The sequence below is a fragment of the Maniola jurtina genome, chromosome 27 (genome assembly GCF_905333055.1).
Source record: "Maniola jurtina chromosome 27, ilManJurt1.1, whole genome shotgun sequence".
Lineage (NCBI taxonomy): Eukaryota > Metazoa > Arthropoda > Insecta > Lepidoptera > Nymphalidae > Maniola > Maniola jurtina.
Window position 1 is genome coordinate 632,971 of NC_060055.1, and position 24,217 is coordinate 657,187.

General features: G+C 38.2%; 2 protein-coding genes across 3 annotated transcripts in view; one reads left to right on the forward strand and one right to left on the reverse strand.

Moving 5' to 3' along the window:
* Positions 1–24,217, forward strand: part of LOC123879156 (proteoglycan 4) — a 56,890-nt gene that overhangs the window by 12,025 nt on the left and 20,648 nt on the right. For both annotated transcript variants that reach the window (XR_006798957.1, XM_045926729.1), the window contains exons 3-11: positions 15,251–16,843; positions 17,642–17,845; positions 18,362–18,529; positions 19,830–20,001; positions 20,550–20,623; positions 21,033–21,148; positions 21,261–21,335; positions 21,576–21,692; positions 23,427–23,574. Coding sequence is in view for 1 of the 2 variants with exons in the window: in XM_045926729.1 (XP_045782685.1) it covers positions 15,251–16,843; positions 17,642–17,845; positions 18,362–18,529; positions 19,830–20,001; positions 20,550–20,623; positions 21,033–21,148; positions 21,261–21,335; positions 21,576–21,692; positions 23,427–23,574 (2,667 nt within the window). In the remaining variant the exon portion in view is untranslated. The remainder of the gene's footprint in view (positions 1–15,250; positions 16,844–17,641; positions 17,846–18,361; positions 18,530–19,829; positions 20,002–20,549; positions 20,624–21,032; positions 21,149–21,260; positions 21,336–21,575; positions 21,693–23,426; positions 23,575–24,217) is intronic.
* On the reverse strand, positions 4,988–7,106 carry LOC123879179 (pupal cuticle protein PCP52-like). Its single transcript, XM_045926772.1, has 3 exons — positions 7,027–7,106; positions 5,852–6,193; positions 4,988–5,229 (listed from the first exon to the last, which is right to left on the reverse strand). Exons 1-3 carry the CDS (start codon positions 7,036–7,038, stop codon positions 5,047–5,049), a joined length of 537 nt encoding a protein of 178 aa, XP_045782728.1. The 5' UTR covers positions 7,039–7,106; the 3' UTR covers positions 4,988–5,046.

The following is a 24,217-nucleotide window of genomic DNA, read 5'->3' on the forward strand; positions in this document are numbered from 1 at the left end:
AGTCTCTTAAGATTATGGATGAGTTATGAATAGCAAGATCATGGATGGGTTATGGATAGGAAGATCATGGATGGGTTATGGATAGGAAGATCATGGATGGGTTATGGATAGGAAGATCATGGATGGGTTATGGATAGGAAGATTATGGTTGAGTTATGGATAGGAAGATTATGGATGAATTATGGAGAGGAACATTATGGATGGGTTATGGATAGGAAGATTATGGATGAATTATGGATAGGAAGATTATGGATTGGTTATGGATATAAAGATTGTAGATAGTTATGGATAGGATGATTGCCTATGGGTAATGGGAAGAAGAAATTCCTCAGTGCTTGAAGACGAAAGTCTTCAAACAGTGTGTGTCGCCAGTGATGACCTAATTATGGATCCGAGATAATATGAAAGGGCTTTACCTGTTCATTTTAATCGTGCAAAATATCGAAAAAATACCCGAGAGCGGAACCCTCGGTCCGCGAGTCTGACTCGCGCTTGGCCGGTTTTTTTTTTTCATATCTAGTCGGGTTACAGTTTTTTTTTTAACTTTTTGTTACATACTTAATAACTTTTTAAATTATTACCATATTTGTTTTATTTATTTTTCGATTAGGCCAGATTACTCGAGTCTTACGTTAAAGTAAAATGTATCGTAATAAAAAAAAACAAAAAGCATATCCAATAAAGGAAATTATAAGAAAGCAGCCACATTCTCGCCGCGCGAGCAACTGGGCCAATGACTCTATGACTCAAGAGTTATTATACCAATAGACGTTGTGTGATGTAGATAGGTATCTATCTACCCATCATCAGCTTATCTTTGTAGGTGTGAGAAGATAATAATTGAAATACAAACAGAAAAATCCTAAAAAACCGAGTTTTATTTCTAAACTAGCTGATACCCGCGACTTCGTCCGCGAGGATTTAGGTTTTTTGAAATCCCGTGGGAACTCTTTGGTTTTCCGGGATAAAAAGTAGCCTATGTGCTAATCCAGGATATAATCCATCTCCATTCTAAATTTCAGCCCAATGCGTCCAGTAATTTTTGCGTGAAGGAGTAACAAACATACACACATACACACAAACTTTCTCCTTTATAATATAAAAGTGTGATTTCTGGTCTGGCCTAGTGGGTGGCTACGGCCGTGGCTAGTTACCACCCTTCTGGCAAAGCCGTACTGCCAAGCGATTTTGCGTTACTGCCGTGTAGGGAGTATGGGTTTAATGAAAACTGTCATACTCCTTCCGGTACTTCCCGTTGACCTAGAATCATGAAATTAGGCAGGCTTTACTTGTGCATTCTAAAACAGTTTTTTTAAATGGATAATCTTAAAATCTTATGTATCATGCAAAATGTCGAAAAAATACCCGAGTACGGAACCCCTTCGGTGCGCGAGTCTGACTCGCACTTGGCCGGTTTTAATGTAAAAAAATTGAAAAATATTTTTCGTTTACGCCTTGTGACGTCATTGATCATTATGTTAAAAATTTCGAAAAATCTAAATTTTTATAAATTATTCCCTTTAATAAAAAAGAATTCTAGCCCCAAACTACAGCTATACAAAACATCACATCATATTTTTTAACCCCCGACCCAAAAAGAGGGGTTTTATAAGTTTGACGTGTGTATCTGTCTGTGGCATCGTAGCTAAACGAATGAACCGATTTTAATTTAGTTTTTTTTTTATTTGAAAGGTGGCTTGATCGAGAGTGTTCTTAGTTATAATCGAAGAAAATCGGTTCAGCCGTTTGAAAGTTATCAGCTCTTTTCTAGTTACTGTAGCCTTCACTTGTCGGGGGTGTTATAAATTTTTAAGTTATATTACTAGAGTCCAAGACCATATTCTTTACAATAGAACTCTAGTCCGAAACGAAACACCTTGCATCAGTCCGGCTCACGGTATAAATAAATCTTGAACCTGCAGAGCGCGACGTCTTCAAGGATTTTGGGTTATCGACCGATCTTCGTGAATCGTGATGCTACCATGTTTAGACTTACATCATACGATACGATATCCTATCGTATCGTATCGTATCGTATAGTAACGGCCAAACGCCATCGTAGTGCTTATCTACGATCGTTTAGCTGTGCTACTTTGATTTCAGAAGACCTATTCTAGGTCTAGTTCTAGACATAGGACTCTTGTAGGGACTTCCACACGCCACGGTCTTTCGCCGCCTGATACGATAGGATATAGTATCAGATGATATAAATAAACTGTAATGTAGTAACCGCCAACGTAGTAACGGCTTATCTACGATCGTTTAGCTGTGCTACTGTGATTTCAGAAAACCTATTCAATGACGTCCATTGCTGGACATAGGACTCTTGGAGGGACTTCCACACGCCACGGTCTTTCGCCGCCTGATACGATAGGATATAGTATCAGATGATATAAATAAACTGTAATGTAGTAACCGCCAACGTAGTAACGGCTTATCTACGATCGTTTAGCTGTGCTACTTTGATTTCAGAAGACCTTTTCAATGACGTCCATTGCTGGACATAGGGACTTCCACTCGCCACGGTCTTTCGCCGCCTGAATCCAGCAGATAGATAGAAACACTTTATTGCACACAAAAACACATGTAAAGGATAACAACACAGTAAGAAGAAAACAGAAAAAAAACAATTGTGTGCAAAGGCGGCCTTATTGCTTGGAGCAATCTCTACCAGGCAACCTTTGCTGAAAGGAGAAGTTCTAGGAAGGAGGTTGGATAGTACCAAGTCGCAGATCTGTATCTGAATTTAAAAATAAAGCTCCCTGCAACTTACTGGATGACGTCTGTCCACCTGGTGTCTTTTCGGTGCGCGTGAGCGCTTTCTAGCACCTTGGGCCCCAACGTCTTATCGGTTTTTCGAAATTTATGGTCTGCCCATTACCACTTCAGCTTCACAACTCATTGAGCTATATCTACCAAACTACTGGATGTCCATTGTTTCTCGAACTATCATGAACTTTCATTAATTTAGGCAGAAATAAATTTATTTGGATTTCTGTGATTTTTATTGATTATTAAATACTTTTAATACATTAAATATATTTGCCGGGGATTTTCAAAATCATGCACAGTGATATTTTGCGATTATAGTATTGCCTCATTTTTATTAGTGTCTGTTAATTTACTTATTATAAATTGTTATAATTATTTGATCAGACTTGGGCGCGTTTGGAACCCTCGTAGCTTTAGTTTGAAGTGACGTAATAAATTATCACCACTATGTCGTACAAGTTTAACAATTTCGACCATCAAAAGGAGTACAATTGTACCTACTTTGAATAAATGATTTTGACTTTGACTTTGATAATCGCTGCGCATGATTTTCGCAGCCCTTATTCGATATCGTATCGTGTCATGTAAACACTCGCTAATAAACACCATAAGTAGAAGATCTCGTTCACTCGGTAACCTGTGTTCTTCATGTATAAAGTGTTATGTTCTTACAATGATAAGTATGCACTTCATAGACGCAACAAAGCGTTGCTTACTCTATTGTTCAAACAGTGTTTATTACAGTCTAATACTGTCGATATAACTAGCCACGGCCGAAGCCTCCCACCAGACCAGAAATTTAGAATTTATATAATTAAACTAAGCCTCTTTAAAATTAAACCCCTGCCGGGAATCGAACCCGGATCTCCCTGTGATAAGACCACAGCGCACGAAGCTCGCGAAGAAGCAGTGTTAAGCCACTGCACCAGGAAGGCCGTCAAAAATATATGATGTTGTCTTTTAGAGTCTTACAGTATTTACTAGTATTACAAGCGTAAATTAAAAATTTATAACACCCCCGACAAGTGAAGGTTACAGTAACTAGAAAAGACTTTCAAACGGCTGAACTGATTTTCTTGGACTATTCCGCGCTTACGATCTAAAGTAGGTATCTGAGTTTTCCAAAACATCATTTTCAAATAAATAATTATGTATTTAGGCAACGTCCATCTTGACAGCTTGACATTTGTCAATTGACATAATATTATGAACCTAACGGTTATCTAACCTTCTTTTCTACAAGAAAACTAGAAAAGAGCTGATAACTCTTAAACGGCTGAACTAATTTTTTTGGATTATAGCTAAGAACACTCTCGATCAAGCCGTACCTTTCAAACAAAAAAAAGTAAATTTAAATCGGTTCATTCGTTTAGGCGCTATGATGCCACAGACAGATACACAGATACACAGACACACAGATACACAGATACACACATCAAACTTATAACACCCCTCTTTTTGGGTCGGGGGTTAAAAATCACAAAAAACAATTAAATTGTTATATTTTAATATCACGTCGTCATTAGGTCTAAGGTGTTTTGGCTAGATTACCACTTACCACCCGTGGGCGTAGGCGACTGGGCCGGCGAGGCCGAGGGGGGAGATGGCGGAAGAGTACAGAGCGGGGCCAGCAGCGTACGTGGTGATGGGGGCAACTGGGGACACGGGGGATTTGGCTACGTTGGGGACAACGCTAGCGGTAGTGCTGTCAAACGAGAGAGAGAGAGAGAGAGAAAGGGAGAGAGAGAGAGAGATTGAGAGCCGGCGATCATGACTGAGGCAATTACAATGAGATGCCTTTTCAATAGCCAATGAGCCAAGTGCCAGCCTCATAGAGGCACTTAAAAGTTGCTTACCCTGCTGTACGAAAAGTATCAGGAGTCTTAACAGACTGAAACGGAGGTTTTTTTAAATTTACTTATAGACTAGCGCTTGGCTTCAATCAGACCTGGTGGCAAGTTTTAAGTGCAAGCCTCATAGAGACAATCAAGCGTTGCATACCCGGCTATACAAAAAATGACAAAAGTCTTGAAGGACTGTGATGGTAGTTAGCCTTAAGTATAGTGTGTACTTGTGTCTGTAATAGTGTTCATTTGTGGGAAATAATGTGTAAGCGTATCTGATAGTGTATCTATGAGTATCTTTCAGGTTCTTGCAGTGTCTAATAGTATCTGGCAATATCTAGGATTGGCTTAAGGAAATAAAATCACCAAAAAACAATTAAATTGTTGTTTAATATCACGTCGTCATTAGGTCTAAGGTGTTTTGGCTAGATTACCACCCGTGGGCGTAGGCGACTCGGCCGGCGAGACCGAGGGGGGAGATGGCGGAAGAGTACAGAGCGGGGCCAGCAGCGTAGGTGGTGATGGGGGCAGCGGCGTAGGCGGCGATGGGGGCAACTGGGGACACGAGGGATTTGGCTACGTTGGGGGCAATGCTGGCGGCGGCTCCGTCAACCTGGGGACAAAATGAAATGAAATGAATGAAATGAAATGATTCTTTAAAATAAATAATTAGTTACAAATAAAAGAAAAAAACACCTACATTATTTAAAGAACTCCTATATTTCTGGTCATTAAATCCTCCTCAACCTAGTTACCTGGTAGACTTCGCTTCAAAGCGATAAAGCCGCTAATTGTACATCTATTTTGTGTTACTTTTACCTCTTTCTTTTTTTATAATCGTGTATAATAAAGAATATTTCATTAATTCGTTATTTCACAAGTATTTTTCTTACTCCAAAAGAACAAGGTGAAAAATTAAACTGAAACTGAGGTGCTAAACTTAAGTTTCTGGATGAGAAGTTTACTAAAAGTTATTTTACATAATGCCCAAAAAAAGTATTAATGCAGTAATAAGGATATTCGGATAACAGGGTTGTGGAAGTTTTTATAAAATGTCTTCATTATTAATTTAATACTGCTGTTTGTTAGGAATCTGTCTCTTTCTATTATTGTTAGTGGGGGAATGATCTACTCGTAGGTACATACAGTATCTGATCGTGTCTTTCTATTCTTGGGAGGTAGAATGATGCGTGTATACTGTCGGATAGTGTAAAATGTGAGGGTATACAACAAACCTGAGCCTGGGCAGTTTGGACAGCGCTGACGGATTGCCAAGCGTGGTCTTCAGCAGCGTTGATGGCTCTGCCTTGGAGTTCGGAAGCCTGGTCGTTGACTGCGCGGACGGCGTCCACAGCGTTGGTGTTGGCTTCGATGGCTGCACCCTGGATGTCACCAGGGGGGATGGTTGGTACTGCAGCTGGGAGAGCCACGGTCCTGGCGACGGCTAAGGGGGAGGCGACTGCCCAGGGTGCGGCTAAGGGTGCCGCCCAGGGGTTGATCAGGCCGGCGGAGTATGCTGCTGGCAGCAGGGCACTGGGTGCCGCTGCAGCGCAGGCGAAGACGGCGACGGTTACAATCTGTTGGAGTTAAGAGAGTTTTACCAAAAAAAATATTAATTTTTTATGTACCTAATCTCGTACCATCCTACTAATATTATAAACGCGAAAGATTTTTGTATGGATGGATGGATGTATGGATGTTTGTTACTCTTTCACGCAAAAACTATTTTGGCTGAAATATGGAATAGTGATAGATAATATCCTGGATTAGCTAATAGGCTATATTTTATTCCCACGGGATTTTTTAAAACCTATATCCACGGGAATGAAGTCGCGGGCATCAGCTAAATATTTTAAAAGAGAAAAGATTTGTTTGTTTGTAATTGATAACCTTTGAAACTACTGCACCGATTTTAATGATTCTTTCACCGTTAGAAAGCTTGTTTATCCTGAATATTATATACACTGTAATTTTACTGTATACGTTTATTATACGTACATTAAATGCCCAAGCAAAGCCGGGCGAATGGGCTAGTTACGTATAAAACATAGTGAGAGCTTAAAAATGTTCAATTTATAGAATAAAAATTTAAGTATATTAAAATCCATACAACGTTGTAAAATGACTTTTTGAAATATAACTTGATCCAGAGGTCCTCAATAATTATAATGTCACAAGAAGCCACAAACCACTAAAATTAAATACCTAACTAAAATCACTAAAAATATAATAGCACTTTCAACTTTCTTAAATTTTAGCACAACTTTTTAATTAGATATTAGACGTAATCAAGCACTATTAATTTTTTTTAAGGTCATCTAAATTCACTAAAAATTACACACTTTTTTACTTTCCAAAAGAATCAAATCAATTGCAAGACCACAAAGAAATTAAGAAAAAAGGAACTAACCAGGAATCTCATCTTGCACTTCTTTTGTAGACTGCTAGATAGCTACTGATGCTGTTTCCATCTCGTCTGATAGCTTATATACTAGACCACCTGTGACGTCACGCGGAACTCCTCTACTGTTAAACTGGTACTGTCCAAGGGCGTAAAGGGTGGCTAAAGAGCAGCGAGGAGATTGCATCAAAATATAGAGCGGCTATTAAGAGCACATTGTTTAGTATTCATGCATAAACTTTACGGTCGTAATAATGGCACGTGACACAACTACAGTACATAAAAAAGATACTACACTTGTCACTCATAATAATAAGAAAAATTTATATGTATTTTTTGGTGCGGTTATCGATTACTCCATCGATAGCTCGGTAAAACATGATTTAGACGTGAAAACAGTAGTGCCATCCCAAGAGCTCGCTACAGAACGAAGTTTAGGGCATAAGATATTTACTTTGTTTATAATAATACCATAAACATCGGCAACCATACCCATGCTGCTGCGGATAGCAAACCAGCGCGGAAAAGCGGCTATAAACAACATTCAAACTGTAACTGTTAGCGCATCACTAAAATTACTGGCTGATTTTCAGTTTTAAAGCATAACTCACATATTTTATTTCTTTACCCAAAATCAATTAAATACAATCTATAAATCACTACCCATATTATAAATTGGAAAGTGTGTTTGTTTGTGGGTTTGTCCTTTAATCACGCCGAAACAGAGCAACGGATTAACGAGATTTTTTTGGTGGATATAGTTAAAGAGTTGGAGATATTTAAGGCTACTTTTTTATCCTAGAAAATCAAAAGATTCCTACGAAATTATAAAAACCTAAATCCACGCGGATGAAATCGCGGCATCGTCTATTTACACTATAGTTACTTATATGAGAAAAGTTGGATAGATCCAAAGGTATTTCCAATGAGAAAATTCCATCAGGCGCATGGCTAGTATTTAAAAGAATAAACAGGCTGATTCACCAACTTAAAAAACTTAAGCTACAAAGAGATTTAGCATGTAAGATTCTTTATAACATAGTCCCCCACTAAAAAAGGAATTCCAAAAAATTTACTGTAGCTACTAAGGTACTTTTGATTTCTTACATTTGTAAAGCTATTTAGCTTACTGAATTAGTTGAAAATGAAATCAGAAATAAAAGTAGCCAATTGGCATATTTGTCGCTTAGTCTTCTCTGTTTGTAATGCAAAGTTTTATATGTCTCTGGTGGTCAGGAAGTGCGTTTGACAGATCCAGTGCGCGGTAAAATTGACGTTCTCGATATTCAAATTTGGAATGCGGCCAATGTCGCTTGCTTTTTTTTTTTTTTGCCAGTTTCAATCTGGCAAAGGTAGACGTCTGTACAGCCTACGCGAAAGTATCATTTAGTGTGATAAAGTCAATTATAATATTATTATTTTAGATAGTTGTTAGCATTGATTAGATGTACGGGTTGGTATTTAGCAGGATAATTCATTTTGAAGGAAAAAAGCCGTAATGGACGGTCTTGATATTTTAATCTTGATCATGTTGTATTTATGTAGAAATCGGCCAAGTGCGAGTTGAGCCTCGCTCTTTTAGGGTTCCTTAGATAATTGTTTTGATCACAGCTAAAGGTGCCCACGCACTCGAACTGAACTGCAGCTGAACTGCGCGTCGCGTCAGCGCCCCGAACGATATTCTCTCCAGCCGCGACGCGCGTACGTCACTGGCGTGGCTGGAGAGAATATCGTGCGGGGCGCTGACGCGACGCGCAGTTCCGCTGCAGTTCAGTTCGAGTGCGTGGGCACCTTTACAAACCTATTTTACAAAGTAGCTTTTTCAACTTTTTAATTGTTTAAATACTTTAACTACTCTACTAGGTATACATATTAGTTTTGAGATAGTCTCCGTCACAAAAATGGTCTAAAACTGATAATTTTGATGGCCCCCATTTCTTTATTTTTTACTAGCGACCCTACCTTACTTCGCACGGGTAGCTTATAACAATTTTCGTAAGGATCTCTAATTTTTTTACTATGTCACTCAGGAGTAATGTAGCTTTGTACTGGTGAGAGAATTTTCAAAATTAGTTCAGCAGTTCTAGAGATCTAGAGACTTCCTACAAATTAACTTTACTTACCTCTTTATAATATGAATGAATGAATGAATGAATATACTTTTATTGTACACCACAAAATTAGTACAGAAAAACACATACAAAGCTCAACAAAATATAGGTACAATTTGGCGGCCTTATCGCTATATCGCTATATAATTCCGACGAATTGAGAATCTCCCCCTTTTTTTGAAGTCGGTTAAAAAGTGTATTCATACTCTACTCAATGAGTTCTAGACAATGGTATCCCCAAATATTACCGTGCCCAAGTGATAGGGTAAGAATTTTATTTTCGGGTCCTTTTTCATGAAAAAGGATTTCATTGAATTTCTAATTCAATATTCGGTTTTGGGTCAACGTTCTTACACCAAATTCCAAAATTTCAGGTTACTACCCATTTCGCCATGAGCTAGAGACCTATGACACGCGGACAGACAGACAGACAAACAAACAGATTTTTTTTCTTGTTTTAATATTTTTGTCTTGATGTAAAGCAATTTGGCACACCAGTAAAATTAATTACAAGCAAAGTAAGATTGTAGGTACTGCTTTGATGAATAAGGAAGCCATTATAAAATCGACTTCCTATTTTTCAAGTAGTAAATGATTTAGTGATTCGAAATATCAAGTCTTAGGACATTATCGCGATCAAAATGGGAACATCCTGTTTTAAGTAGGTTCTAAGTTAAATGTTAATTGTCAAAACAAATAAGTAGATATACCTACCTACGCGTTTTTAACACCCGACCCGAAAAGAGGGGTGTTATAAGTTTGACGTGTGTATCTGTGTATCTATCTGTGGCATCGTAGCTTCTAAACTAATGAACCGATTTTAATTTAGTTTTTCTTGTTTGAAAGGTGGCTTGATCGAGAGTGTTCTTAGCTATAATCAAAGAAAATCGGTTTTTGAAAGTTATCAGCTCTTTTCTAGTTACTGTAACCTATACTTGTCGGGGGTGTTATAAATTTTTTAATTAACACTTGTGCTTCGAGATGTCTTCTGGTCCGAAATTCCTCAGTGTTTGAAGACCAAAGTCTTCGAACAGTGCGTGTTGCCAGTAGATGTTACTGAGGTTTGATTCCGATTTCGAAAGGTTGGAATTTCCGATTGATTTTGCACATTCGGACGTACGTGGACGGACAGACAGACATACAATGAAGTGATTCTATAAGGGTTCCGTGTTTCCTTTTAGATACGGAACCCTAAAAATTAATCCAAAATCACCCGCACCGTTAAACACATTGGTGCACTTTCACTACAATACCTACTTTCGTTTTTGTCGGTCCAATTTCGTGCCGACGCAATCTGAGGCGTGCGTTGCTAATAATACGGGCAGAAAACATGTGATTCAGTACTGTAATTATTATGATTATTACATTACATTCAATTACCAAAAAAACGGTCAAGTGTGAGTTAGACTTGCGCACCGAGGGTTCCGTTTCCGTACTACAGAAGAAGTTAAACGGTAAGAATAACGAGCCGCAAAACTAACTTCATTTGTAGAGTATCAAAAATAAGTATGATAGAGTGTTAGTTTTTTTTATTTTATTTTTTCTGTAAAATGTAGATAAACTTCTTTGACCATAATTATTTCAGGTATTTTTTTCGATATTTTGTACGAAAAATCAAAAATTCTTACGTGTAAAGAATTGTGAAATAAAAAAATTTCAAAAGAAAAATAAAACCGACTTCAAAAACCACAAACACTAAAAAGTAAACAATAACTTTTGTTTAGCTACACGTGTAATGTACCTAGGTATGAAGTCGAGCGAGCATATTAAAACAAAATTAGAAATCCAAGAGTGAAGCTCGCCCGATTTCATACTAAGATTTCTAATTTTAAAATAAAAAAAATAAAGAACCTCCTCCTTTTTTGGAAGTCGGTTAAAATAAATAAAAATCTGTTTTAAAATGTACAGATAAAGCCCTTTCATATGATACCCTTATTGATACAGTTATCTTACTTTGAAAATTGGTAATACTAATTCTTTATTAGTTACTAGCTGACGCCCGCGACTTCGTCCGCGTGGATTTAGGTTTTTCGAAATCCCGTGGGAACTCTTTGATTTTCCGGGATAAAAAGTAGCCTATGTGCTAATCCAGGATATTATCTATTGCCATTCTGAATTTCAGCCAAATCCGTCCAGTGGTTTTTGCGTGAAGGAGTAACAAACATACACACACACACACACACACACACACACATACAAACTTTCGCCTTTATAATATTAGTGTGATCTATATCCGTTGCTTTGTTTCTTCCTACCTTTTGCGCCTGGAGTAGGTATTTTGTGGTATTATGTATTTCTGCCATTAATGGAAAAGGTAACATTCCATACCGAAATGGTCTTACCCAGTCGCTCTACCTTTTTAGGGATCCTTATCAGAAAAGGAAAAAGGAACCCTTATAGGTTATCACTATCCTTATCACTTCGTTGTCTGTTTGTGTCATATCTGCCAATAAACCTATGGGATACTTTCCGATGACCTTAGAATCATGAAATTTGGTAGGTAGATACGTTTTATAGCACAAGTAAAGGAAAAAATCCGAAAACCGTGAAATTGTGGTTACATCATAAAAAAAAAATTAAAATGTGGTTGAACAAATGTTAGCATTGTCAAATTTCAAAGTAAGATACCCCATGATGCTTTACCTGAACATTCTAAAACAGATTTTTATTTATTTTTATAGTTTTTGATTTATCGTGCAAAATGTCGGAAAAATACCCGAGTACGGAACCCTCGGTGCGCGAGTCTGACTCGCACTTGACCGGTTTTTAAAAAAATATTCAAGGCAAAAAATATGAATCTACAACTTTTACTTGACATTTTAAAAATAGCACATAAGTAGGAAGTGAATCAAGTATAGGTAATTTCTCGAGTAGGTTTTTTATTAAAAGGTAATTTAATTCGACATTTAAGTAATTCCTTAGCTTATTGCATCAGATAGGTACCTACTTTCATATTACCAGTATAATTCATGTAGCCTTGTTAATTACATCTTAAGTTATATTACATCATTCAATTTAAATGCAATCCATACTAATATTATAAATGCGAAAGTGTGTCCGTCTGTCTGTCTGCTACCTCTTCACGGCCCAATAGTTTAACTGATACTGACGAAAGGTACAAATTTAGCTTATATCCCGGGGACGGACATAGGCTATTTTTCATCCCGGAAAATCAAAGAGTTCCCACGGGATTCCCAAAAACCCATCTGTTTGACCAATTTCTATGAAATTTGATACTGAAGTTCCGGAAAACCAAATAGTTTCCACGGGATCTTTAAAAACCTAAAACTACGACGAAGTCGCGGGCATCTTCTAGTTGATAATAATTGTAACAGGTTTTGCGCTTGTCTACGATACCTTCCATTTTAGTTTATGGCTGTTAGGTCCTACACTTCATACGCGTTTCGCCACATTAACTCCATAAATTCATCACTTTGTTGTCTGTCTGTCTATCCGTCCGTCGTGTCTGTCAAGAAACCTATAGGGTACTTCCCGTTGACCTAGAATCATGAAATTTGGCAGGTAGGTAGTACTTATAGCACAAGTACAGGAATAAATCTGAAAACCGCGAATTTGTGGTTACATCATTAAAAAAAATGTGTTTCAATTTTCAAAGTAAGATAACTATACCAAGTGGGGTATCATATTAAAGGGGTTTACCTGCACATTCTAAAACAGATTTTTATTTATAAATGTTTTTTGATTTATCGTGCAAAATGTTGGAAAAAATACTCGAGTACGGAACCCTCAATGCGCGAGTCTGACTCGCACTTGGCCGGTTTTTTAGATTTATTCCTGTACTTGTGCTAAAAGATCTACCTACCTGCCAAACTTGATTCTAGTCTAGGTCAACGGGAAGTACCCTATACGTTTCTTGACAGACAGACAGACAGACAACAAAGTGATCCTATAAGGGTTTCTTTTGAGGTACGGAACCCTAAAAAAAGATTCCGAGGAATTGAGAACCTCCTCCTTTCTTGAAGTCGGTTAAAAACCGGGAACACAGTAAGATGAAGACTAGAGTAACAATAAATGAACCTATATCGATTATGTACCGTACTGGTAGTCATCCGTGTAGTATTTACCGTATATCAATTAACGGTGTTCCACGATGTATGGTTAATCTTGGAACTGCTCTAACTTATTGAGAGACTAGACTACGTTATAAATTTAAATCTATACATATAATAAAATTGTAGAAAAGTGGTGTCTGTGTACAATGGAAATATATAAAAAAAAAGTAGCAGGGGTTGTTATTATATCGATGCCGAACCCGAAATTGTAATTTTTTTTTTTGTCTGTTTGTCTGTGTGTTTGTGCACGCTAATATCAGAAACGGCTTATTCGATTTAGATACGGTTTTCACTAATATATTGTATTAAGCTTCACTTAACATTTAGTGTTTATTTAATGTCAATCGGTTCATAAATAAAAAAAGTTATGTCAATTTAAAGAATCACGCTGCCCGAAAAGTCACTATTCCACGCGAACGAAGTCGCGGGCACAGCTAGTTCAAAATATTTTTATTCAATTAGACTTTTACAAGTGGTACATACTTTTGAATCGTCAAAAGCATCTACCACTGGTTCGGAATACCTTCCCTAGCGAGAAGAACTAGCAAGGAACTCGGCGGTTGCTCTCTTTAACCCCCGACCCTAAAAGAGGGGTGTTATAAGTTTGACGTGTATCTGTGTATCTGAGTATCTGTGTATCTGTCTGTGGCATCGTAGCTCCTAAACTAATGAACCGATTTTAATTAACTTTCTTTTGTTTGAAAGGTGGCTTGATCGAGAGTGTTCTTAGCTATAATCCAAGAAAATTGGTTCAGCTGTTTGAAAGTTTTAGCCTTTTCTAGTAGTAGTAGTAGTAGTTTGTAACCTCAGTTCAGCCGTTTGAAAGTTATCAGCTCTTTTCTAGTTACTGGTACCATCACTTGTCGGGGGTGTTATAAATTTTATTTTACACTTGTTGAAAATATGTCTATTCAATTTGTATGCTGAAAAGCTCCGTTATTTCATACAGTAACATAAAGACGATTGCAGCATGTCGCACATTGCGTCATTCCAGACAACACAATAGGCTCCTCAGTTGTTCCTAATGTAGGCACACGTATTATGCTGTTCAGCCTATTGCAGTGTCTTATTATTATACTTATACTTAGTTGTTGAGATAAAATTAAATAATCCATGCAAAATAGTCGAGAAGTGAAACTTTGTTCAAACTTTCTTTATTCTCATTCTATACTAGTTAATATAGGAGTCTAGGTATTTAGAAAAGAATAGAATAAGATTTATTTGCTGATCCTATATTGCTCGGGAAGGTCCAAAAGTCATTTGTGGGAATGGGTATAATCATTTATGGGTATGGCATCACACTTATAATATTATAAAGGTGAAAGTTTGTATGTGTGTGTGTGTGTGTGTGTGTGTGTGTGTGTGTGTGTGTATGTTTGTTACTCTTTCACGCAAAAACTACTGGACGCATTTGGCTGAAATTCGGAATGGAGATAGATAATATCCTGGATTAGCACATAGGCTACTTTTTATCCCAGAAAACCAACGAGTTCCCACGGGATTTCAAAAACCTAAATCTACGCGGACGAAGTCGCGGGCGTCAGCTAGTATTATTGTAAATTGAATACTTGAAAAGAGCAACCGCCGAGTTTCTTACTGGTACTTCTCGTTAGGAACGGCATTCCGAACCAGTGGTAGATTATTTTGACGATTCAAAAGCACTTTTGAATTAATTTAACAAAATTCCACAATCAATTTTGGACTCGCCCTTACACAAGTTCAAAAAATCTATTAAAAATATGCTCCTGAAAAAACATATTATACAAGTGAAGATTATGTATTATGACCTAGCTAGTTATGTAACTTGTGTTCACGGTTTTGGGATTTTTTTCTTTACTAGCGCTATAAGACCTACCTACCTGCCATTCTAGGTCAACGAGAAGTACCCTATAGGTTTTCTTGGCAGACACGACAGACGGACAGACAGATTACGAAGTGATCCTATAAGGGTTCCTTTTTTACTTTTGACGTACGGATCCCTAAAAATTACTGAATATGTTTATAAAGTCTATAATAATATGAAATAACGCATTGTTTCCATCTTTACAGGTTACGAAGAGACCTACACAATATCGCAGCTATCACCAAAATCAGCCGTCAATGAAAAACTACATGGCAACGTATTACTACAAACAAGTAATGTAGAAAGCTTCTTTAATTTAGAACCTAGTGCCAAATATGACGACATCGAAGAACGAGAAGAACAACCAGAAGATTTAACAGACGACTCTGAGTACCATTTGATAGTAGAAAGATCAGCAGACCCTAACAGAGGTATACGATCTATAAACACAGACGAAATACAGACATCGAATAACAATGAAATCGACAACGAATTAGATATACACAAGAGGAAATACAACGAAATAGTTCCAACGAAAACTGTTAGTTACATACGAGATGAGGAAGATATGATGATGTCTTCAGGGTTTGGGGATAAGTTAGAGTTTAGGTTTCCGGGGGAAGAGAAGAGGGTCCCGAAAGGTCGTGCACTAGCGCCTACGGGGCCCAAAATCCGACCCTCAGCAGTGCAACCCCCGACGTTCGCAACGGCGAACTTTAACCAAGGCCGTCAGAATACAGAAATCCAAAACATTATCACAGGTATCGTTAAACTTTTAAACGGAAATGTTAACGTGCAAGCCAATACACAGTTACTCAATGGTAGACCACGTCCCCTTGCTTCAAGGATTAACAACCGTGGCCCACCACGTATATCTGATGTCCCCCCAATACCAGAATTTGATAAACCAATAACACCACCACCACATTCTTACCATCCAACAAAAATTCCACCACCGTATCCATTTGATAGACCCCCTGGTGTCAATTTACAAGATCAAATTGGACCACCTATGTCTAATCGACCAAGTTTTCATAGACCTTTACCTCCATGGCAGCGTAGACCAAGACCACCATACAACCGTAGACCGAATCCTGGACTACCAGTTTATAAACCCACTCTGATCCCACCACCAGATAACCCAGACGATAACAAAGACGAATTCACTTTTAATGAAAACGAAAGCCATTCGGAAAACAATATACATGATCATAATAATCATCGCGATGATATACTTGCATTTATAACTACTGAAACAACAACTGAACTCAGAAATGTCACAGAGGATACAGAAAAAGAGAATCAAGTCACTAATGCCCCTGAAACTACTACTACAATTAAAACAACTACTAGTTCAACTACTACAACGACTACAGAAGCAACTACAACATCAACTACTGAGAAAACAACAGAAAAACCGAAACCCACGGAAACAACGACACAGAAAACTACAACAGAAAAGCCTAAGACTGAAAAACCTGTTAAAGCTGAAAAAGATAAGAAAAAAGATCAACTCATACCAGATAAAGATAGATTAAAAGATAAATATAAAATTGAAGATAAACCTACTGAAAAACCAACAGAAAAACTAGATAAAAATGAAACTATAGTTAGTATAGTGAGTAACATTCAACCAGTACTAGAACCATCGGTTGTTGAGACTCCAACGTCTACTGTACTATCCATTGCTGCTCCAACACCAACTGAAGGGTTAATAAGCCATGCACCAGCCAGCAGTGAATCTACAACTGTACATATTGATATTAAGACGTCATCAATTAACACTCAGCCTTTACCAAGTAAGTTTTATTTCTATTTTGATTTCTATTTTTAACTGACTTCAAAAAAAGGAGGAGGTTTTCAATTCGTCATTCCCCGATTAATCAAAGACCTCTGGACCGATTTGGATAATTTTGAAATTTGTTTGAAAGGGTATACTGTGCAGGTGGTCCCATATAAAGGTGAAGATTTGATGAATATCTTCGGAGATGGAGAACAGAACTCCTCAATGGATAAGAGCAAATTGCTCGCGACCAGTGCGCAAGCTTAGTAAACAGTAGGGTTTTAACTGGGCATAGCATATTATAGTACAGTTGGGCCACTAAAAATTGTGAAATAAAAAAATTTCAAAAGAAAAATAAATAGGTTTTATTTTTCTTTTGATTTTTTTTTACAAATGCAAGATAGGCTTGCACTTGACAATGCTTCATCATGGCCAACCCTCGCTGGCTCAGTACTGAGCACGGGGTCCTCTCAGAACCACGCTGGCCAAGTGCAGATTTTTGTAAAACTCTGATACAAGTTAACCCTTCACTGCAATCCCACCTGGAAAATACTAATTTATGTGCTATAAGACCTACTTACCTGCCAAATTTTATGATTCTAGGTCAACGCGAACTACCCTACAGCTTTTCTTGACAGACACGCCAAACAGACAAACATACAGACAGACAACGAAGCTTGATTTCCTTTTGTTGTACGGAACCCTAAAAAACGAGCTGATTAGGAATTTCCCCGTTTTTGAGAGTTGTTTAAAAATAGAAACGTATGGTACATACTTATGGTATCGCTTAAAGAAACATGAATTCAATCCACAGCATCTCAAGGTATACCATACCAGCCGTACCGTCCTCGTCCTGGTATAGTCCTGGACGACACCGACTTCAAACCCCATGGTTCTCGGTACAGACCCCCTGATGCTCCCATCATCACAGCGGCGGAGACCCACTTGCCAGGGTATGGTGAGATCTTCGATGTGACTGTCTCCGCTATACAGGGACCTGGCGAGAAAGGAGGACCTGGTGAGAACATAATACCAATTTTACATTCCATTCCATCCTGCATGCTATAGATATGCCTATCCACATTTTTTTTTAAATAAAAATAGTGAGCAAACGAGCAGGTGGGTCACCTGATGTTAAGTGATTACTTACCCTAATGAGTGTGTGAGATGTTAAGTGATTAGTGATTACTTACCCTAATGAGTGATGACGCCTAACTTGCCTAGAAGATGCTTAATCGTACTTGAAGATGGTTTAACGTGCTTCCCGATGCATGGAGGAAACAAAAAGGGCAATAACTGTGGACCTCCAAGTCCATCCATTACCGATTCTTTTTAAACGCTGGGAATGCGTTTACGCATTCCCCCCCCCCCCCCCCCCACTCGTGCGGCGAAACCTCTCCCCCTCATTGCTGAGGATCGTGACCCGTTTCCATTAATCACATAATAATAGGAGTTCTCTAGTGACTTGGGCAACATTGTTATTATAGACTCCAATAAATTCACAACTTAACCAAACTACCCATTTTCTTTCCAGTACACGTAGAAAACATCAACCTTCATCACACAGAGCACGACATCATAGTATCACCATCTGGTGACCAAGGCTTCGTCTCCATAGATGGCAAGAGGACGTACCTCAATCTCTTCGACACTCCAACCACATCCATAACACCAACCAAGGTCCAGGCTGCTCATCAGACGCGTAAGTATCATTAGATCTTATACCAGGGTCAGTACATGATATTACAACATTAGAACAAGAGCTCCGATAGCTCAAAGGTTGAAGAGCGGACTGAATTCCGAAAGGTCGGCGGTTCAAACCCTACCCGTTGCACTATTGTCGTACCCACTCCTGGCACAAGCTTTACGCTTAATTGGAGGGGAAAGGGGAGTATTAGTCATGATTAGCATGGCTAATATTCTTTAAAAAAAAAAAGAGCGCCATTTGGGATCCCCAACCTCACTCCATGAAGCCCTCGGCAACCTGGGTGGTCTACTCGGCTTCTGGAGCGAGCTTGAATGACTGGAGTGAAGACTTCGGCGGGAAGGGGCAACGCACGCACAACAGACGGAAACGTTCGGAAACCAGCCCAGAGAGGAGAAAGAAAGAAATAATAGTACAATAATTACTACAGAGGTTCGATGAAGCCTTTTTTTAATTTATAGACTAGCGCTTGGCTGCAATCACACCTGGTGTCAAGTGATGATGCAGCCTAAGATGGAGCACGCTTGCCTAGAAGATGCCTATTCACTCTTGACTTGAAGATATTCAAATTATACTGGCAGAAAATACAGACGCTGCAAGGGTATTCCACACCTTAGCGGTTCGTATCAGAGACGTCTATTTGAATAGAAAGATCTTCTATTCTATTCTACTTATTCTATACTAGATGATGCCCGCGACTTCGAATGCGTGCATTTAGGTTTTTTTAAAAATCCCAGAGGAACTCTGCCTTTCCGGGATGATAAATTGCCTATGTCCTATTTCCGAGACGCAAGCTACCTTTATAGCAAATATATAAATCAGTTAAACGGATGGGCCTTTAAGAATGCCATGAGAACTCTTTGATTTTCCAGGATAAAAAGTAGCCTATCTCCTTCCTAGGGATGCAAGTTAACTCTGTACCAAATTTTATCAAAATTGCTTAAGCTGTTAGGCTGTGAAAAGCTAGCACACAGACAGACAGATAGACTCACTTTCGTATTTATAATACTAGCTGATGCCCGCGACATCATTCGCGTGGATGTAGGTTTTAAAATTCCCGTGGGAACTCTTTGATTTTCCGGGATAAAAAGTAGCCTATGTGCTAATTCAGGGTATAATCTATCTCCATTCTAAATTTCAGCCCAATCCGTCCAGTAGTTTTTGCGTGAAGGAGTAACAAACATACACACACACATACAAACTTTCTCCTTTATAATATTAGTTGTGATAGTATGGATTAGTATGGAAGTATGGATTTTACCATTAGAATGCCTAGCTATTCTGGTCTTCGTTCCAGCATCATCACACTCAACCCTGGGACCCTCGCTGGGCACAGGGGTGGCGATACCAGCAGACGACACCCCGCTACCCTCACCCCCGCCACCACCCAGGAGACCAGCACACCCTCACACTCATTCTGGGCCCGGGCACAGACCACATACTTACAGACGTCCACAACCAACTGTCAGGTATGATACGATCATGACTATGGACCCTAACTGTAAAGCCATCTTCTTCTCAAGATGTCCAGAGCTGGACATGGTCATAAAACCGGCCGATAAAAAATCTTTTAAAATTATGCTCCTGAAAAAAGCATATTATTCAATCGAAGATTATGTATGTAAATGATAAAAGAGCGTGGATTTGACCTGCAGCTCGCTCCAGCAATGCGCGGGACTTCAATTACTTTTATACACGACATAATATTGTATATCAAATCTTTGAAAAGAGCAACTGCCGAGTTTCTCGCTAGCTCTTTTCGGCAGGCATTCTGAACCAGTGGTAAATGAACTAAATTTCATATAAATCGGTTAAACGGATGAGCCTTTAAGAACCCCGTGGGAACTCTTTGATTTTTCGGCATAAAAAGCCTATGACCGTCCCCGGGATGTAAGCTAACTCTGGATTAAGTTTCATCAAAATCGGTTAAACTGTTGGGCCGTGAAAAGCTAGCAGACAGACAGACAGACATACTTTCGCATTAATAATATTAGTATGTATGTTTATTTGTTTACAGAATTGACACTTGTATAGTTGGGGACGATTCCACATGTGATCAGGCACAAAACGAAAAATGCAGGACTGAAGCAGGTATTAATCTTTATCTACATCGGCGCAGATTAATATTAGTATAAGGGGTTTGGAATTTTATGATTTCGAAATTTCTAGTCTAGTCTGGTGGGAGGCTTTGGTCGTGGCTAGTTACCAACCAACCGGCAAAGCCGTGCCGCCAAGTGATTTAGCGTTCCGGTACGAAGCCGTCTATAAACCAAAGGGGTTTAATTAACTGCCATACCCCTTCTAACTTAGCCCACTTCCATCTTAGACTGCATCATCACTTACCACCAGGTGAGATTACAGTCAAGGGCTAACTTGTATCTGAATAAAAAATATCGGTCAATCTGGAATCACTTTTGTAGAAAAAATGAAAGGCATTATTGGAATTTGATTTTGGTATAACTGGTGTTTGATTTTGGATTTATTGGAATGTCTTTTCCAGGTATTTCCAGCTGTCAATGCCGTCCGGGATACGCTAGAAGAATACACAGGGATCCCTGTAGAAGAGTTGTCTCTCTTATAATGAATTTGAGGGTAGACAGAATTTATGATAGAAAGGTTTGTTCCTATTTTATTTATATTTATTTGATTTTCTTGTTATCATTGGGTTTTTGTAATCTTTTTAGTGTTGTAATGTTAAGTTTTTAAAAAGTAAAAACAACGTTTTCAGGTTGCCTGGGACGCCAAATTGGCTGACAAAGAATCTGATCCTTACCAACAAATGAGCTACGAAGCTGTTAGAGCTGTGAGTGTTTCTAATCATTACTTGCTCTATAGCCTTCCTCAAACACAACACACATAAAATTTCATAGATGCTGGGCGTTCCTCCCTGTGTTGGGGACAATACGCAGAGAAACTTTCAGGTTTTATAAAATAACAAAGGTCTGGCTCTCGCTGGCTCTCTGTCTATAATATTTTATTTTATCAAGATTTTATCAAAAGGCCCTTACCTTTTGATTTTGATGATGATGATAATTATTTACAGATCGACTCAGCGTTTTCAATGACTCCATTCTCGGATGACTTCGTGAGTGGAACAGTCAATTCTATTCACAAGGGAGACGAAGACCATAGAGGGGTCTACGTCAATTATACTGTTTTGGTAAGTATGTAATGTTAAAAACCGGCCAAGTGCGAGTCAGACTCGCGCACTGAGGGTTCCGTACTCGGGTATTTTTTCCAACATTTTGCACGATAAATCAAATACATAAAAATAAATAAAAATCTGTTTTGGAATGTACAGGTAAAGCCCTTGCATATGATACCCCACTTGGTATAGTTATCTTATTTTGAAAATTGAAACACGTGTTAATTTTTTTTAAATGATGTAACCACAAATTCGCGGTTTTCAGATTTATTCCTGTACTTGTGCTATAAGACCTACCTCCCAAATTTCATGATTCTAGGTCAACGGGAAGTACTCTATAGGTTTCTTGATAGACAGACAGACAGACAACAAAGTGATCCTATAAGGGTTCCGTTTTTCCTTTAGAGGTACGGAACCCTAAAAACGTTGAATGAATGAATGCATGAAGAAATAAATAATGAAAATATGAAGGAATTAACGAAATGATGAGTGGACACAAAAACCACAAAAAGTACATATACCAGGGTATAACCAGAACGCTAGCAAAAACTTAGCGTCATTATACTACCTTAACACAATCCAATGCCAATAACCATTTGCCTTATCTTGTAGTTTTAGTGACTTAGTATTTTTCGAATCCACATTGTATAGCGTGCAAAACTCGGGTCAATGCCCCACCTACGACGCGGCATTGTCTTCGAGTGACATATTTACGGAACGTTCTTTGACCTGTTTTATTTGCAACTAGCTGATGCCCGCAGCTTCGCCCGCGTGGATTGGTCAGATCCCCTGCAGCATCAGGATTGAGGAGTTGGACTCCAAATTTTTTATGAAACAATGTCGCAAAGTTCCTCTATCGATTAAAAAAGAAATGACGCAAATCGGTTCAGAAATCTCGGAGATTTCGGTGTACATAGGTAGAAAAACACAACTCCTTTTTTGAAAGTCGGTTAAAAAAGTAGCCTATTTTACGCCCTGGTCAATCCTCTACTTGCCTGTGAAAGTCCCGTCAAAATCGGTTCAGCCGTTCCAAAGATTAGCCTTTTCAAACAGACAGACAGACAGACAGACAGACAGACAGACAGACAGACAGACAGACAGACAGACAGACAGACAGACAGACAGACAGACAGACAAAAATTTTAAAAACGTGTGATTCAGTTATGGTATCGTTCAAATAACCATATGAGCTTAATATGAGGTAGTTATTTCGAAATTACAGACAGACACTCCAATTTTATTTATTAGTATAGACTAGAGGATGCCCGCGGCTTCAACCGTGTTAATTTCAGTTTTTTTAAATCCCGTAGGAACTCTTTGATTTTCCGGGATAAAAAGTAGCCTATGTCCTTCCCCGGGATGTATCCCAAGTCTGTACCAAATTTCATTAAAATCGGTTCAGCGGTTGGGTCGTGAAAACGTAACAGACAGACAGACATACACACTTTTGCATTTATAATATTAGTAAAGTATGGATATATTATGAACTTTTAAAACTACAGGATTGATTAAAAAAAATCGTAGTTTTTTAATGATATCTATTCAGTAACCATCAGTACTATCACTTGTCTTCGTCTTTGGCGTTTTGGTTACTCCCTGTAGGTACAAATTATCGCTACCCAGCGATCTCGTCCAGACAACCAAAAAACGTTCCTAAGGTGTGGAAGTTATTTAATTTGGATTCGGATATATTCATAGAAACGTGGATATTATGTCAGTCAGTCAGTGTATATGTTTGTCTTGTTCCAGATGCAAGAAACCCCGGAAACCCTACGCTCTTCAGTTGCGACGGATATACAGAAACATATAATTGGCGTTATACGCCGAAGATCCAATAATGTTGGTGCTTCAGCGCTTTGGGTAGACAGTGTGGCGGGCAGCGTACTGCCTTTAGTGGGTAAGTTATTGATATATTCATCGGGTCCAATTTATACATGTCGGGTATAACCATAGACATACACAAGACTAACAGTGACAGATTAACGGTGTTACAAAAAATGAAACGTAAATGTGTGCGTGAAATAGAGTTGTCCTGACTTTAGCATTTGTATTATCGATAGTCTTACTGGCGAAATCATAGGACACTAATGAGTTAGTTTAACGAAGTGAAGTAAAAAGCATCTTATAATCTTAAAAAATCAAATACATTTCAAATACACAAATAGTAACAAAGCTAAAGCTAGGTAACAGATTATTATTTATTAATGAAATGACTTTAATATTTTATATAAATAATTTATTAATGAATTCTGAGATACTTATAGTTATTTTAACCCCTTATAACATTTTTTATTGATATTTCGATAGAAAACTATTAAAAGACGTTTTAAAAAAATCTTTTTTTGAGAAATAGAGCAATTTTTGGGATTTTCATATAAATTACCGGAATTTGTTGGTTTTCCACCTTTATTTTTTTAAAGGGTGCAAGTAAATTTAATTTGATTAATTACAATAACACTCTGATATAATGTCTAAGTGACAAGTTAATAAAAATAAATAGTATATATGGCGCTCAATTCATAGCTAATGACCTCCCCGAT

Excerpts from the sequence above, each read along its gene's own strand:
- LOC123879179 (XM_045926772.1), bottom strand. Across the intron at positions 5,230-5,851 it reads TCCAAACTGCCCAGGCTCAG|GTTGACGGAGCCGCCGCCAG; the intron begins GTTTGTTGTATA and ends TTTTGTCCCCAG.